Source organism: Triplophysa rosa, linkage group LG1 (assembly GCF_024868665.1).
Source record: "Triplophysa rosa linkage group LG1, Trosa_1v2, whole genome shotgun sequence".
NCBI lineage: Eukaryota > Metazoa > Chordata > Actinopteri > Cypriniformes > Nemacheilidae > Triplophysa > Triplophysa rosa.
In genome coordinates, this window is record NC_079890.1 from 36,121,687 (window position 1) to 36,136,902 (window position 15,216).

The 15,216-nt window shown below is 40.0% G+C and overlaps 1 protein-coding gene across 2 annotated transcripts in view; it reads right to left on the minus strand.

Annotated features, from left to right (window-relative positions):
• The window catches only part of dennd4c (DENN/MADD domain containing 4C), a 52,662-nt gene that overhangs the window by 17,995 nt on the left and 19,451 nt on the right, over positions 1-15,216 (minus strand). For both annotated transcript variants that reach the window (XM_057329318.1, XM_057329309.1), the window contains exons 3-17: positions 12,944-13,196; positions 11,499-11,568; positions 10,253-10,422; positions 9,567-9,808; positions 9,193-9,259; positions 8,992-9,050; positions 7,110-7,254; positions 6,429-6,604; positions 6,254-6,354; positions 5,857-6,075; positions 5,631-5,776; positions 4,664-4,702; positions 3,923-4,053; positions 2,396-2,528; positions 5-211 (exon numbers count right to left, since the gene is read on the minus strand). In XM_057329318.1, the coding sequence (XP_057185301.1) occupies positions 5-211; positions 2,396-2,528; positions 3,923-4,053; positions 4,664-4,702; positions 5,631-5,776; positions 5,857-6,075; positions 6,254-6,354; positions 6,429-6,604; positions 7,110-7,254; positions 8,992-9,050; positions 9,193-9,259; positions 9,567-9,808; positions 10,253-10,422; positions 11,499-11,568; positions 12,944-13,196 (2,158 nt within the window). The remainder of the gene's footprint in view (positions 1-4; positions 212-2,395; positions 2,529-3,922; positions 4,054-4,663; positions 4,703-5,630; positions 5,777-5,856; positions 6,076-6,253; positions 6,355-6,428; positions 6,605-7,109; positions 7,255-8,991; positions 9,051-9,192; positions 9,260-9,566; positions 9,809-10,252; positions 10,423-11,498; positions 11,569-12,943; positions 13,197-15,216) is intronic.

A 15,216-nucleotide genomic window follows, 5' to 3' on the forward strand; every position in this document is an offset into this window, starting at 1 on the left:
CGACCTCATCGAGTACCTCCACCTCAGAGCTCCTCATCTTGAGCAGGATGTTAAAGGCCTGTTGCATGGCGCGGGGTTTGGATTGGGCCGAGCGCATGCCAGCGGGAAGACAGATGAACCACAGACTGTAGCAGTGACTGAACAGACACTTTGCCCACTGGGATGGATTGGAGTAGAAACGCTTTGCCAACTTGTAGGCCATTTTGATTTCCTGTGTGAAACCAACATTAATGTTTGAGGATCGTAACATGCTACTGAAGGACGTTCTCTTCCAAAACAGCTCGAAGGCCCAAGAAAAAAGTTACCAGTGCATATTATTAGAACAACCCGACTCATCAAACCCATTCACCGGCAGTCCTAAAAAAAGTTTGCCAAGAGACAGTCCATCCGTTCTGTCAAAGCCTACCTTTATTGGTACTTCTTGTACAGGTGAAGCAGGACGACCTAAAATAAATTCTGTTCGGGGACAAACCGTTCTGTGCCTTTCATCTCGAATACACCAGTATCTCGCAACTCCACCCAGTCATGAATGTCTGTTTCTGCATGTACCAAAAGAGGTCAAGCCATAGCTAAAAACTTGACTCAATTTGTAAGCTTGTTCTTCCTTGAATAAGCATCCAGTGTGTTTATGTTCTCTCCCAATAACAAAGTACAAAGGAGTCTTTTAACAGCGGGGAAGTCAAACGGCACCAAGACAGAAAACAATTTTATTTTTCAGGTCAATGGCCGTTCAAAGTTCGTCCCCTTTGAAGTAACACTCCTGGACTCTGAAGTCTGCCGGCGTGTGCATGACGCGTGTTATTCTCTATTGTACAACATAACAGTGTACAGAACGTCTTGCTTAAACACTGCTGGCGTATCTCCGAAGAAACAGCACCAGCAGTGTTTGAGGAAGTTATCGTGTGACTATTCTTGGTTTAGCTGACATTTTAGCTACTGCACATCGAGCAGAATAAGTAGCACAAAAGTGCTTCAGTGAATCAGCAGTTTCGAATTTGTCAGGACTAATTTAATACATCATGTACAATTGAGAATCCCTCAGTGACGAAAGAGTGCTTTCTTGAGAGGAGTGAATCAATAGCCAGTAAGTGTCAAATGACTGAAGGGATGACTCAGGGATTTATTTAAACTGAATATATGACTAGCGCAACCACCAGCTATTAAGACAGAAACACTGAGCTCGCTTCCTAATTCATGCGCTTTCTATCTTAAAAGGAACCTTGGGTATAGAGAGATGTATGGCTTGATATATTAACAACGGCATTGACTTTATAAATGTGAAATTAAAAAACAGTGTGACTGTCACAGTATTCATAAACTTCGGCCGCCATATTTTGGAGTCAAAATTTGTGACGTCAAAAGGTTGCAACCTAAACCCGTTCTCTTAACGCAACAGCGAAGCACGTTTTCCATACATAACAGTAAAATATGAGACGTCAAAGATAAAATCAGATATTTAAATACACAGGGACAGTAGGTCCTGCCTGCCTTCCATAAAAGAAGAATGCGTTCAGTAAGCGTCTGTTCAAGGTAAACATGCATTAAATCATAGCTTTAATCTACCGTCTTTAAGACTATTTAAGACATCATCATCCACCATTATCGTATACTTTATACATTATGAGAATATACTGATAAACACAATAATAAGATGCTTGCGGTTTGGTTATTTATTCTGTATTGGAGCACACGTGAATATTAGCCCCCGTCAGCTAATGACCGAGAGAGAGAAGACAATAACGTTAGGCTACTGATGTTGACAAATCAACATCAAAAGTCAAAATCGGGATAAAATACATTTTATAATGGCTAAAAAAATTGTGTATATATTAAATTCGTAATAATATGTATGTTTGTATAGTTTCTGACCATCAATATTAAAATGTATGAAAATACACCAAACAGCGTCTTTATTTGCTTTCTTTATTATTTATGCATTATTTATATCTATTTTTTAATCCTACAGTACCTTATATTCACTGAAGAACTGATTAGTGTGTCTGTGTTCAGTTTGGCTGCCTGTGCGCGCAACCATTGTACCATTTTATGGCGGCCTCCTTAGGTTAAAATGAGTATTACATTTAGTTTTTTTGTTAAAGAAATGAAAATATTTGATGTGTTTCTAACGACGAATGCTAGTAGTGTAAGGCTATTACAACGTATTAAGCCATGCATCTCTCTATACCCGGAGTTCCCTTTAAATTGGACTTTTATGACCGGCTTACTCTTTTGCTACACACCCGACCGTAATTGTTCATCACCAGCGTAGTACATTAGTGTAGTGTAAGAATGGGGATTCATGCTCAGTTTGGACAAGAACGAATGACACTGCCAGCATTTCTAGTAGTGTGTGTAAGACATCATCCTATCAGTGTGATTTAGTGAGATCCTTAACCTGTTTGGTTCTCTTGGCCAGCAGGGCGGGGCTACTGGACACACTAGCTCCTGCGGTGCTGGTGCTCAACGCTGGCTTCAGCTCTCGAGGGCGGTCAAACAGCTCCAACCGTAAACGTGGGAAGGTCTTATAACTGTGAAAAAAAGATGACTTCTATTCAGAGGAGAGCACGATAAAAGCATTGTACAGACATCAAAACTATGGTACAGGAAAGAACAAATGTCATATGACCGTCTAGTCAGTATAGTATAGAGAAGCAAAATCTAACACGTATATTAATTATACATATATATTAAAGCTTAAATGGGAGAATTCATATGTGAGAGGAAAGATGTTATAAAATAAAGTTTGTTGTATACACACATTGTATGTTTATACCATATCTACATTACTTTGGGTTCTCTGAATTACTACTAGGGATAGTTCTTTAGATGCGATTAGGATAGAGGGAGGTGTAGGGTATGCGAGAATGACAGCCAGATAAAGGGGGTGTGTACAGACACCATCAACAAACAAGCTGTCTTGAAAAGAAGAAACCATACAAATTGAGGGTATTATTATGGTTAATTATAGTCTTTGCTTCAAATCGTTTACCTTCCATTTGTAAATAATTGATCTGTGAGACGCTGTTTAGGCAAAGCAGAAATTTTCCAATAATTGTAGTCCCATTAAGCTTCTAAATGACGACTTTAAAGTTAAAGCGTATAATTATTACATCATGACGATAATAACAAGAGAAGTTCACACACCTAAAACAAAGTGTTCTTTGTCTATGCAAGAGTTTTGTGAGAACAGAACAAATGAAGCTATTATTCACCAATCTTATAACTTGGCGACGCGTAGGAATGGATGGAGTTTGGTGTCATGGATGTTCCTTGAAGCAAACGTGTTAACTACATGCATATGCAAATACCCGACTACAGTCAAAAGTTGATTTTGTTTTAATATTAATGCAAAAAGTCTTATGGTGTGTGCACACCAAAAGTGAAGTATTGCGTTCCTCACTTCTAGATTACTCATGGGATTACTCGTTTTTTTGTCACTTGCGCAAATTACACATTGCGCTTTTCACGCATCCGGACATGTCAAACCATACGTGTCAATAACATCTTAGCACAAATTGCCCTCTCGAGTTGAACATTTTCAACTTGTGCAAAAGATGCAATTGAGGCAAATAGCGCATGTGCGTGGCAAACGCGTTGCCCTATTTGCATCATTCACTTCGGCACGAATTCGCATCTGTCTTTGCATTGACTGTGTATGTAATCTACTAGTGCAAATAATACTGGACACACTTAATTTCTGCTGTATTTTATTTTGTCCATTTCTAAATGTTTAAGTAATACTTGATACTGTTAGATGCCTAAAAATGTTTAAGTATTTGGCCTTTATAGCTTTCATATGGGGCAAGACAGAATCTGAAAAGGACCACGAGCACAATTAAATGTGCATTTAAAACTGGTCGAGACTAAGTATTGTGAAATTTCTCTGAACAATCTACAAAAACTTGGCATCATGCGTGCATACCTGTATTTTGGAGGAGGGTCGGGCCCGTCCTCCGGAGGGGGTTCGGGTGGCATTACAAAGACCGTATGCTCGCTCTTCTGTGACTCATCCAGTTCCATCAACCTGGTGTCCTCAGCAGACTCACCTTCCACCTGTACAATGCATTTACACTCATTCATTTAGCTATCATAATGGCAATAATGCAATAAACCACCGTAACGTTTTCAAACTTTAATGTGTTTGATAAAATAGGAAGTGGCGAGGTCACCGTCTGATACACCCGTCATACACCCTCAACACAATTAATGGAACGTTTTTCGCTTTTCTTTGTAATAAACAATGCACTTAGTCCCGTATTATCCATCAGCCTGCAGATATTTCCAGGAACTTTCCATTACCCCCCTCTTTTCTGCATTATTCCCATGCTCAGAGAGTTTAGATTCATGATGTGCCAATGGCAGATGGCGGAGTTAATTATTTACTCCGACAAACCGACCGCTCCGTGTATGAAGACCATCTGTTCTCCCATAACTACAGATCTAAAGCAATGTCCTTTATCACAATCTTTACATTACCAGCCCAAAACAGCTCTGAGGTCAGTAAAACAGCGGCCACATTTATCGTCAGCTCCATCTGGGTTTATAGTCCAAACATACGGCACGCACTTTTGTTTTGTGTTGGGTGTAACACTAATCTGGTGTGGAACACGACACGGTACGGCCATGCGGAGCGGTAAGGAGCTGTAATGAAAATAAGGCTCACCTTTGTGCCCTTGTCCGCTCCTTTGTCGGAAGGGAAAAGCTGCAAGAGATGTGGGAAACAAATTGAATCATAGGAAACTCTGGATCCTCTGTTCTTCCCATTGGGAAGTGAGCTATTAGTGCTTCGGAAAGGAAAATATTTTAACAAGGTTATAACAGTTTTTTTATAAGTAGATTTGTAGATTACAGTCATCACAATGCTAGTAGGATCAATTGTATGAAGGTCACTCTTATTCTGGTTTCTAGATATGGTTCAACACAAGTCTAACTGAGCGTTCCCACCAAACGCGACTTGCGCGAATGAATCGCGCTATTCGCGCGTAGTTGGACGCTTGAACATTTTGAGTTTACTCGCGCTTGAAATTCACTTCAGAACAGACGCGAATTCACGTCATAGGAGGGGCTTCTTCGTATATACAGTATATAGCTCAAATTGAGTAAAGATCGTTTTTTTACAATTGACCAAATTGTCCGACCTCCTCACTCACTTTCTTCCAAGCAAGATCCTTTTTATTCCTGTTTCGACAAAAGTAAGATGTATAGTACAGCTCCGGGTATCCACATACAGCAAAGATGATTTTGTCCTCCATTGTGGTTTCGGATTTCTGCCTCCGCTCGCTACGTCGTAATCACGTCACTACTAGAGCAAGCTCCTGATTGGTTAACGCGGCGCGAATTTTCGCCAAAGTTCAAAATTTTCAACGCGTTACGCGCGTCAAACGCCCGAAACGTTCAATTCGCGCCTCTTCATTCGCACGAATCGCACCGCAGGATGTCCTATCGCATCTTTGCATTGACTTAACATGTAAATCACTCGCGCTTAACGCTTCATTCGCGTTTGGTGGGAACGCAGCTTAAGGAAACATTTCACTAGTTTAATGGTTTCATCCTGAAATGAGAAAATGTGAGGTATAAAAATGTAAATGTAATATTCCCATATTTGTTTTTACGTGCATGTGCATACTCACCTTTTCAATGCAGTCATCGAAGAAGGCCAGACCGGTGTCTTTGTCGCTGACAAAGGTGCATTCCTCGATGAAGCGGATGAAGATCTGAGTCTTGGTGAGTTGAGAGTAGAACTTCTGGTGAGTGCGGTCTCTACTCTTCAGGAATCCTGTTGGGAGAGACATCAGCATCCGTCAGGTTGTAGATTGGAAGAACGTATCGGATGAGACGGGTCGTGATAGAGGTTACCTTGCAGGTCATAGAGCGAGTCTGCAGCGGTTGCTTTCTCAGAAGGTGCCTGTGTGATGGGTTTGAGGTAGCTTCGGTAGCCCTTCAGTATGATGGCCATGAAGCGCAGGAACGTCTCCTGGATCTCCATCTCGAGTTCGGTTTTTTTCTTATGCCAGGTGAAGTCCGCCTCGATGGGGGTCATCTCCACCGCTGAGATTTCTAGCGCCGCCCGTCGAACTGTTAGGAAACAGACGGTCATGCTATTACGTACACGTGTAACCAGAATCTACAAAAACCTTCGCAAAATGAAGAAATACAGGTTTGGAACACAGATTTTTTTATTTGTTTAGAACAGATCTATTTGATTTTTCAAAACACTTCTACAGAGAATAAAACAGTCAAGAGATGTTCGTACCAGTGGCAAGTTGTTGGTGGAGGTTCCCCAGAGAGCTGATGAGACTCTTGCAGGGCTTCTTTGGAAAATTCTTCCAGTTACCGTGTCGTTTCTCATCAGACCTGAAACGCAAACTGGCATGTAAAAATGTGGTTGCAATTTTTTTCTGTCAAACATAATATTTCGAGAGACTCACAAGTATATAGTGTTGGTGTCCAAGTCCACACAGACGACATCGGGTGGGGGATCATAGAGGTCAAAGTATCTGGAGTCCACACCCACAATAAAGGGACACGGTGCGTTCAGGACCCCCGCCAGAGAGAGAGGACACAGGGGGATGTACGGACACTGCCACTGGAACGGAAAGATCATCTGAAGGAACAAGATATAAGGATGAGTTACAGACGCAGCAGTGAAGATGTTCACGGCAAAACTCAGTTTGTGAGAAATTAACGTTTACAATAATTGATGTGATTTTATGTGCTGTCAGACACTCTTATGACCAATTTGGAATATCTTTTGATGAAGCCTGGCGGCCATACGGTGTGACATGGTTAACAGGAGAAAAGCATAGAAACAGTATTAAAAACTGTGTCAGACGCACAGATCTATAAATGTATTATTTGTTTCATTCTTAACGCCATTCCCGCATCTAAGGCTTTATTTTACAATATATGACAATATTATATTGTAATATTATATTACAATATGCACGTATGCAATATTTCAACAATTTGTGCATATCTTGATTCTCTTGAAGGAACACCGAGCCTGTAATGTCCGTATTATAGAATCACAGCACATCAGACTATCCTGGTTCTCTAAAAATAACAAGCTAACAATTTGGGTAGATTCCTTTTTTCAGTCTGATACTCACCGCCACAACGGCCTCAGCCACTCCGGTCAGTACGGCTGGTCTGAGCGAGTGTAGCAGAATCTTGTTCTCCAGAAGCACAAAGTGCAGCAGTGTGGCACAGTTCTCTGGGCCTAGATTCATGAGCAGAGTGCTGTAATCCGCACCGCTGGAGCACGGAGAAGAGGAAGAGAGAAAAGAGAAGTCCACGTGAGCAACGGGTCAAAACGCTTTTACACAAGATGCTTTACTCTGTGGTATCTGTGTTTATTTTCCAGACGCAGAGTACTAACTACATCTACATCAAACATAAACCAATACAGACTGTAGAAAGTCTAGTTACTGTTCTAAAAGAAGAACATTACAGGAACTAAAAACCTCACAGCAACAGCAATGACATGGAGACATTGTGAAAAGATCAAACTTGAACATGTAAACTTATGTTAAAGCTCAGCATCCAGAGGAGACACAATCATTTCTGAGGCTCTTTTGGACAAGAATATATTAGAATCAGGGCTGTCAACTGATTAATCGCGATTAATCGCGATTAATCGCATCCAGAATACAAGTTTGATTTAACATAATGTATGTCTGTGTACTGTGCATTTTAATTTTGCATTTATAAAAACATACGCATTTATTTAAGAAAAAACATTAATGTTAATAAACATTTACATATAATTCAAATTATTGGCAAATATAAATAAACACATGTAAACGTTTTCTAAATATATACATGTATGTGTTTATAAATACTAAATTAATATGCACAGTACACAAACATGCATTATGTAAACACAGACTTTTATTCTGGATGCGATTAATCGCGATTAATCTGTTGACAGCCCTAATAAGAATATATAAAGATGATCTGTTTTGTGATTGTATGTTTTTCTTTTCAATCGAATCCTGCTCAAACAAAGCATATGTGTAATCTAGAAGCGAAAAGAACATTATACTTTAAAACTTTTGTTTTTGATTGTGTTCTGATACTGATCCCGAGATAGTTTCATGTTCTGCGAGCAAAAGCTTTTATCTCATAAAAGCTCCTGGGTTGTGCATTAAGTCATATTAAAAAGATTGAAACTCCAAGGAAGGCAGGAAATCCAGAGATCCTTGTCTTTTAAGAAGCAAGCAGTTTCTTCGGAAAAGAGATGTTACGAAGATGATTCACAATTCTAAACACGCAATTTCAATCTAATTTCGTGTGCTTGCCAGAACAAGAAAAAACTCTTAAACATAAAAATTGCACATGTAATCACATTAACCATGAGCACGCTCACCTACGCTTGACAGCCAGACAGTGGCTAAATAAAGCCCAAAGTATAGTCAGCGTCCGCCCGCAAGACGTAATTTTTGTCATCAGGAGCGGTCGTCCCGTCCTCATGGCTAAATAAAGCCCAAAGTATAGCCCAAAGTATAGTCAGCGTCCGCCCGCAAGACGTAATTTTTGTCATCAGGAGCGGTCGTCCCGTCCTCATGGCTAAATAAAGGCCAAAGTATAGCCCAAAGTATAGTCAGCGTCCGCCCGCATGACGTAATTTTCGTCATCAGGAGCGGTCGTCCCGTCCTCATGCAGCCCAATCTTTAAGGCCGCGCGGACGGAACGCGTACAACAGCGCATGCGCCAAAAAAATGTTGAAACGGAGTCCACTAGGTGACGTACTAGACTGTGTCGAACTCGTCCATCTGCGCTTATCTGCGGTCGAGTATGCTCAAGAAGCTGTGCGGACGAATTTGTGCGCGAGACGGACACGGAAAGTTACCTATATCCGGGTCTTAAAAGCAAATTAACGTGACATATACAGTACGACACTTTTCTAAGGCTACGCACATCTAAACGTAAGTGGTCGGATACTTTTTGTGCACATATTATCTATATCAACATCTCACACACACCACTCACCTTAGTGGCAAAGGTGTACAGACAGGCTGGGACAGGATTAGGGTGTCATGCGCTGACAGCTTTACAGGAATAGGAAAAACAAATTTGAACTTATACTCTATAAACAAAACCATGGTTATAGAACACTTGCGGTTATAAACTCAGGATACAGTAAATGATTAAAGCTAAAGAGAAAACAAGAGAAAAAGGTGAAGTTATTACCTGCACCAGTATTCTGGGTCTCTGAGGGGACGGGAAGGCGACGTTGTGCATGAAGTGAGATATGTGTCTAAAAAATAAATAAAACAATGGGAGCATTTCCATATTTTGACAAACATCTGAACAACAGGAGGGTGAATAAATGATGACAGAATTGTATGTTTGGTTGAACTATGCATTTAACTTTTACAAAAGATGGCAGATGGGCACCGGGGCCCACCAGATGTGGCACTGATACCATAAATTCATTTTAAGAAAAACACTTTATATACGCCAAATAACAAGAAACCAGAACAGAATTGGTTTAATATTGTATTTTTTTATTTAAGATATGTGGTAAGCATGAAGGCGGAGTTGTAAATAAGAACAGTTTGTACTTCTCAATAGGCAGCGGGTTGACTCCATTGGCAGACAGCTTGTACAGGAACATGAGGAACTTTCTGAAGGACTCAAAGAAAGGCCAACGGGACAGCAGGCAGATGCACTTGTTGGTGTTGACTGTGAGGTTGGGGATGACCTTCTTGTCCACAGCGGTGAGCAGACCCAGCTGGATCTTCTGTTTCTCAATGAGACCCTCCACAGGATAGGGCTCATAGAACTGTATCCCAGCTCCATAAACCTGTCGAGAACGAAAATATAAAACAGGCAAAGGTTGTGTATAACTTCAAAGCAAAGGTGTAGCATTTCTGTGCAATTGATGAAGATGCAACAGTTTTCCAACAGATCCAACTGTGCCAACGTTACAGTGTAGGAATGCTCTCAAATGTCTCACATAAACAGCAATGATTTAATAGCACCGCAGTGTTTACATTTTTAAGCAAATCATTAAACTAATGGCTTCTGGCTAAAACATAAGAAAGTGAAAAAGAACACCACCTTCTTTAGAAATTGTGCCATCAGTTTTCCCTTTCAAAATGTCTTTTAGCTAACAACGATGCTGAAAAGAGGGTCATTTATCTAGTCATTACAAAACAAGAACAGACCGGATCCAAATGCATAAAAGATTAGTCAAAAACCGAATGCCAGCGGGATCACAGAGACCTCTAATGGATGTGTACTCTACCTTCTCTCCATTGGAGTTGGTCAGAACAAACGTGGAGAAGACAGGTAAAGGGTAGCGTGTGTTAGGGGCCCAGCACTCAATTTTGGCCCCCATAGGAAGACAGAAGAGGGGCACGGACTCCGAGAGGGAAAACGACTCATAGTCTTCTTCTGGATAGCGAAAGATCAAACCTTTAATAGAAAAAAGTTGTAAATGTGAGTATTTGAATGTGTGCCTTGTTTCTCCGGATAGATAGGATGATTTCTTTTCTGCCTCAATGTATTCAGCGAAATTCATTGCATTACATCATAAATATCAAAACGGAGCATTTACGGCATAAAAAAACGAAATATTTCACTTTTTTTTAATTATGCAAAAATGTAGAGTTTATAATTGAAGTATATGAAGTCGAACAATAACATGTCCGGAGTTAATGTGATGAATTACATTCGTGGTTAGAACCTAAATGTTTAAACGTAACAATTTATACCTCTATAAAAACAACACGAAGACTGTCTGAATAACAGCAAATGGAAAAAAATAAGTTAACACAAGTGTCACATTTGTTACAGAACACAGGACCATTTCTTTGCAGATGCGTCTTAGTTTGATAGTTATCTAATGCAATAAAATATATGAGCTACATACTTCAGGAGCCTAAAGGCCTGGGACAGTGCCTGTAAATGACATTATAGTTTAAGGGCAAATCGTATGCTGATATTTTGAAACACAAAAGTTGACGTGAGACTAAAAGCAGCAAGACCAGAAGTTTGGCTTTTCGATGATTAACACAGTCACGTGACAGGAAATGATGCAACATGGCGATAAAGAAGCTACAGTACTGTAACTGTTTTGATAGAAAGTGATGTGCGATAAGTGTGAAAGGTCATGAGCAGCGCACAGAACCATGAATGCATTCGCTCTTTCTCAACACTGTGTGATTACTTGGGGAACTTTTTTGACATCCGTGTCATCGAGACGCGTTGCCGCTCTTACCAACAAATATGTCATTTCAGTAAAACAAAGGTTGCCGTTGTGGTTACAAAACAAGCACGCATTCATTTGTAGAGCGCTCATTTTGAGGAAATCACAGATGCTGTTTACTGTGGAAAGAGCTGGAATGACATTTACAAGTCTCTTTTATCAACAGCAGATAGAGAGCTTCTGACGGTTCGAATCAATCACCTGAGATTAGAGAAATGAAGCCAAAACAAAATGAGGGTGGAGAGATGCTGAGAGAGAGATTGAGGCAGAGATGAGGACTCACCGGCCTTATAGGCGATGGAGTTAGAGGCGGAGACTGACTTCTTGTAGCACAGAAACACACTTGATCCCCACTGAGAATGAAAAGGAAAAGAATGCTGTGACAACTGAACTGCGCAAGTCCATTGTTTAACAGGGCAAGTTATGTTACAAGGCACAATATTTCTCATTCGTGCAAAATAATGGAAACACCCCATGAAATAAAAATATAAAGTAAGTGCCTTCAGAACACATTTAGCACCTATTGGAGAATACTTTATGATGTATTGTCATATCAATATTGTGTTTAATATTACATGCATGATAATGGACCCTTTTCACATTTCAGGGTTTCTCAGCAGCCGTCATAGTTGGGTAAGCATCTATAGCGGTGAATGGGAGACTACCACAAATATATTTTTTGCATTCTTGTTTGCTCAAATAGCAAAAGAAAAACTCAACGATAGTGTTTCAACAAAAAGAAAAAACGGAGAGAGTCTAAAAACGGCAGTCAAAATTTACTGTGACTCTCATAGACGCTGTATAAGAAACACCCTCGCATTAGCGTTAACACATTTTTTGTAATTTGATGCAAAGGTAATCTAATACAAAGTGTAGTGTTATAAACGAGCATACATTTATTAAAAATGAAAATATAAAAAACGTTGGAGGATTTACGATGCTGATGACCGTTAAACGCGTTATCACAGCCTTGGGAAAAAGGTCCCTTTCTTAGGGGGTTTGCATTCATTTCACATTTTGCCTTAAAGGGACAGATCACCCCCCCCAAAAAAAATCCTGTCATTAGTTACTCGCCCTCGAGTTCCAAATCTGTATACATTTCTTTGTTCCCATGAACACAGAGAAAGATATTTAGAAGAATGCATGTAACCAAACAGTTTTTGGCCACTTTTATTGACAACCATAGTAGGAAAAATACAATGGAGTCAAAAGTGCCCCAGAACTGTCCTTCATTCTTCAAAATATCTTATATTGTGTTCAACAGAACAAAGAAATTTATAAAGCAATTTTTCCTTCAATGGTTGTCAATGGTGGCCAAGAACTGTTTGGTTACAAGCATTCTTCCAAATATCTTTCTCTGTGTTCAACAGAAATTTATACAGATTTGGAACCACTAGAGGGTGAATAAATGAAGGCAGAATTTTCATTTTTGGTGAACTGTTCCTTTAAGAGCCACAATGGTTCCGAACTTGGTCTTTCTGTCTCTCTACAGTCGTAATTTGAGTGTGATTTATTGAACACAAAAAACTAACCAATTAAAGATGAATCTGACTCATAGCTGTATTCGTTTTTCTTTTAATTGAAGTAACAAAATAAAGCTACTGTGACTTCTTTTATCCACGTAGAGTGAAAACATTATAGTCATCATTCTTGGTGTGAACGGGCCTTTATAACTAGTGGCCACTGTGCGATACCTTCACATAATTTTGACGTCCACTCTATACTCACCATGCCACAGTTGAGGTTCTTGTCCACCTTGCAGAAGGTGTGAGGCGGAGTTTCGCCCTTGTTTGTGATGATGACGCAGATGTCTGTGACAGCCAGCGAGTTCTGAGGCTGGACGGGCGGCGCTCGGCGGAACGTGATGAATATCCGGTGGGACGTGGCCGAGCTGTTGTTAACGTTTGCGCAGCGGCCGAACGGTGTGGCCTGGATGACCTCGCAACCCTGAATGAGACGCTCTTTACCCTCGTACAGCACCCTGTGACAATCACAAAAGATAAGAAATTCAATACACATTGAAAAGGGAAATGAAAACTAACACGTTTACATTTACTCTCGAGCCGTCCTCAAACACAACCAGCTTACGCATCACAGAAACTACGCACCAAATCTTTTGTCCGAGTCGATTCATGTGTTCTTATCAGAGCTGAACAATACATCGCCATTAAACAGTAAACGCACACACACAACAATGTACAACAAATCATGGACGTCAATGACACGGCAACGCGGTTTCTTTTGTCCTTGAGGTCATTTTATGAGCGACCCAGTAACAAAAAAACAGAGCAGGTAATTGTTCAAGCTCAGAAAGATCAGTGGGAACACATGAAAAACACAACAGAGATTTTATCACCAAAGTAACGTGTTGACTAGAGCTAAGGTTGATGCATGTTTGCATGTGAGGTGTCCAGAAGTGACATGAAATGAAGAAGCTGATCAAAGACAGATTACGACGACATCACAGATGGGCAGGACGACCAGGACCACGTTCTGCAGACGTAGATTATAAATTACAGGGATAGCTGACAGTGTGAAAAGTAGCTTTTGACGATCGATACATATTATTGCCCGATATATCGGTGCATCTCTAATTTTACCTATATGTGACCCTGGACAACAAAACCAGTCTTAAGGGTCAGTTTTTCGAAACTGAGATCATCATCTGAAATATGAATAAATAAGCTTCCCATTGATGTATAGTGTATTAGGAAAGGATATTATGCTGAGAAACAACTATTTGAAAATCTGGAATCTGAGGGTGAAAAAAAAATCTAAATATTGAGAAAATCGCCTTTAAAGTTGTCCAAATGAAGTCCTTAGCATAGCATATTACTCACACCAAATAAAGTTTTGATATATTTACGGTAGGAAATTTACGAAATATCTTCATGGAACAATATCTTTACTTGATGTCCTAATGATTTTTGGCATACAAGAAAAAACTATAATTTTGACCCATACAATGTATTTTTGGCTGTTACTAAAAATGTTCCCGTGTTACTTAAGACTGGTTTTGTGGTTAGGGTCACATATTATAAATTACAATTTTGCAATGTACCTAAGACAGACTTGTGTTGTGTTTCTTATGTCATAATCATTGCATCTTAAAGACACTGTACCAGAGTTACAGTAGATACCTAAAGCCCGGCCCACACTAAAATGTTTTCGTTTTCACTGAAATTCGGCTTTACTTTTGCATTTACGTGCTGTTTTGTCAATGAAAATAGAGCGATTTAAAAACACATTTGAAGTTGACAATATTGCGTCATGCGTTTCGAAAACGATGCTTTCTATCTTGTGACGCTCAAAATCATTCAGCCCAAAGAAAAGCGGTCCAATATATTTCTATTAACATTTATTACTTTATTACTTACATCGGCATGATCCCCTGTAGACATGTGCCCGGTTAACCGCGGTTACCACTGAATCCTGCTGAAACCGAGCTGGCTGCGATAATGCAAAATATCGATTATTTTATTGATGTGTCGCTTGTCCGTGAAGCACGGCTCTGGGATCAGTAGAAATGCTGCTCGATCTAAAAGCAGTGCGAGTTTAAGTCGCTTATAACGCGTGCATTTAAAAAAGCAACACCCGTCAAACATGATCATTATAAATATACTTTATTATCATAAAAATACCTGAGGAGGCTTGAGGATCGGTGATAAAAACATGTCCTTAGGCATTTCCTAGAACTACGTGTGTTATGGTCTTCTTCTGCAGTGCGTATTTGGAGTTTCTGCACGAGAGCGCCCTCTGGCTTTCAGATGCAGCAGCATATTACCGTACTGCACTCACAAATTGTGCATAAATCACGTGATATATATTTTCGGTTAACCGGGCATATGTCTAATCCCCTGTTTTCACTCGCTTCTGCAAAATTTATAGTACTCAAAGGCAACAACTTACCCTCATTGTCCGTCCTTTTAAAAAACTCTTTCCTCAACATTGCCGCAACGTTTCAACGAGACAGAAAGTAAATAAACACCTGACAAAAATGA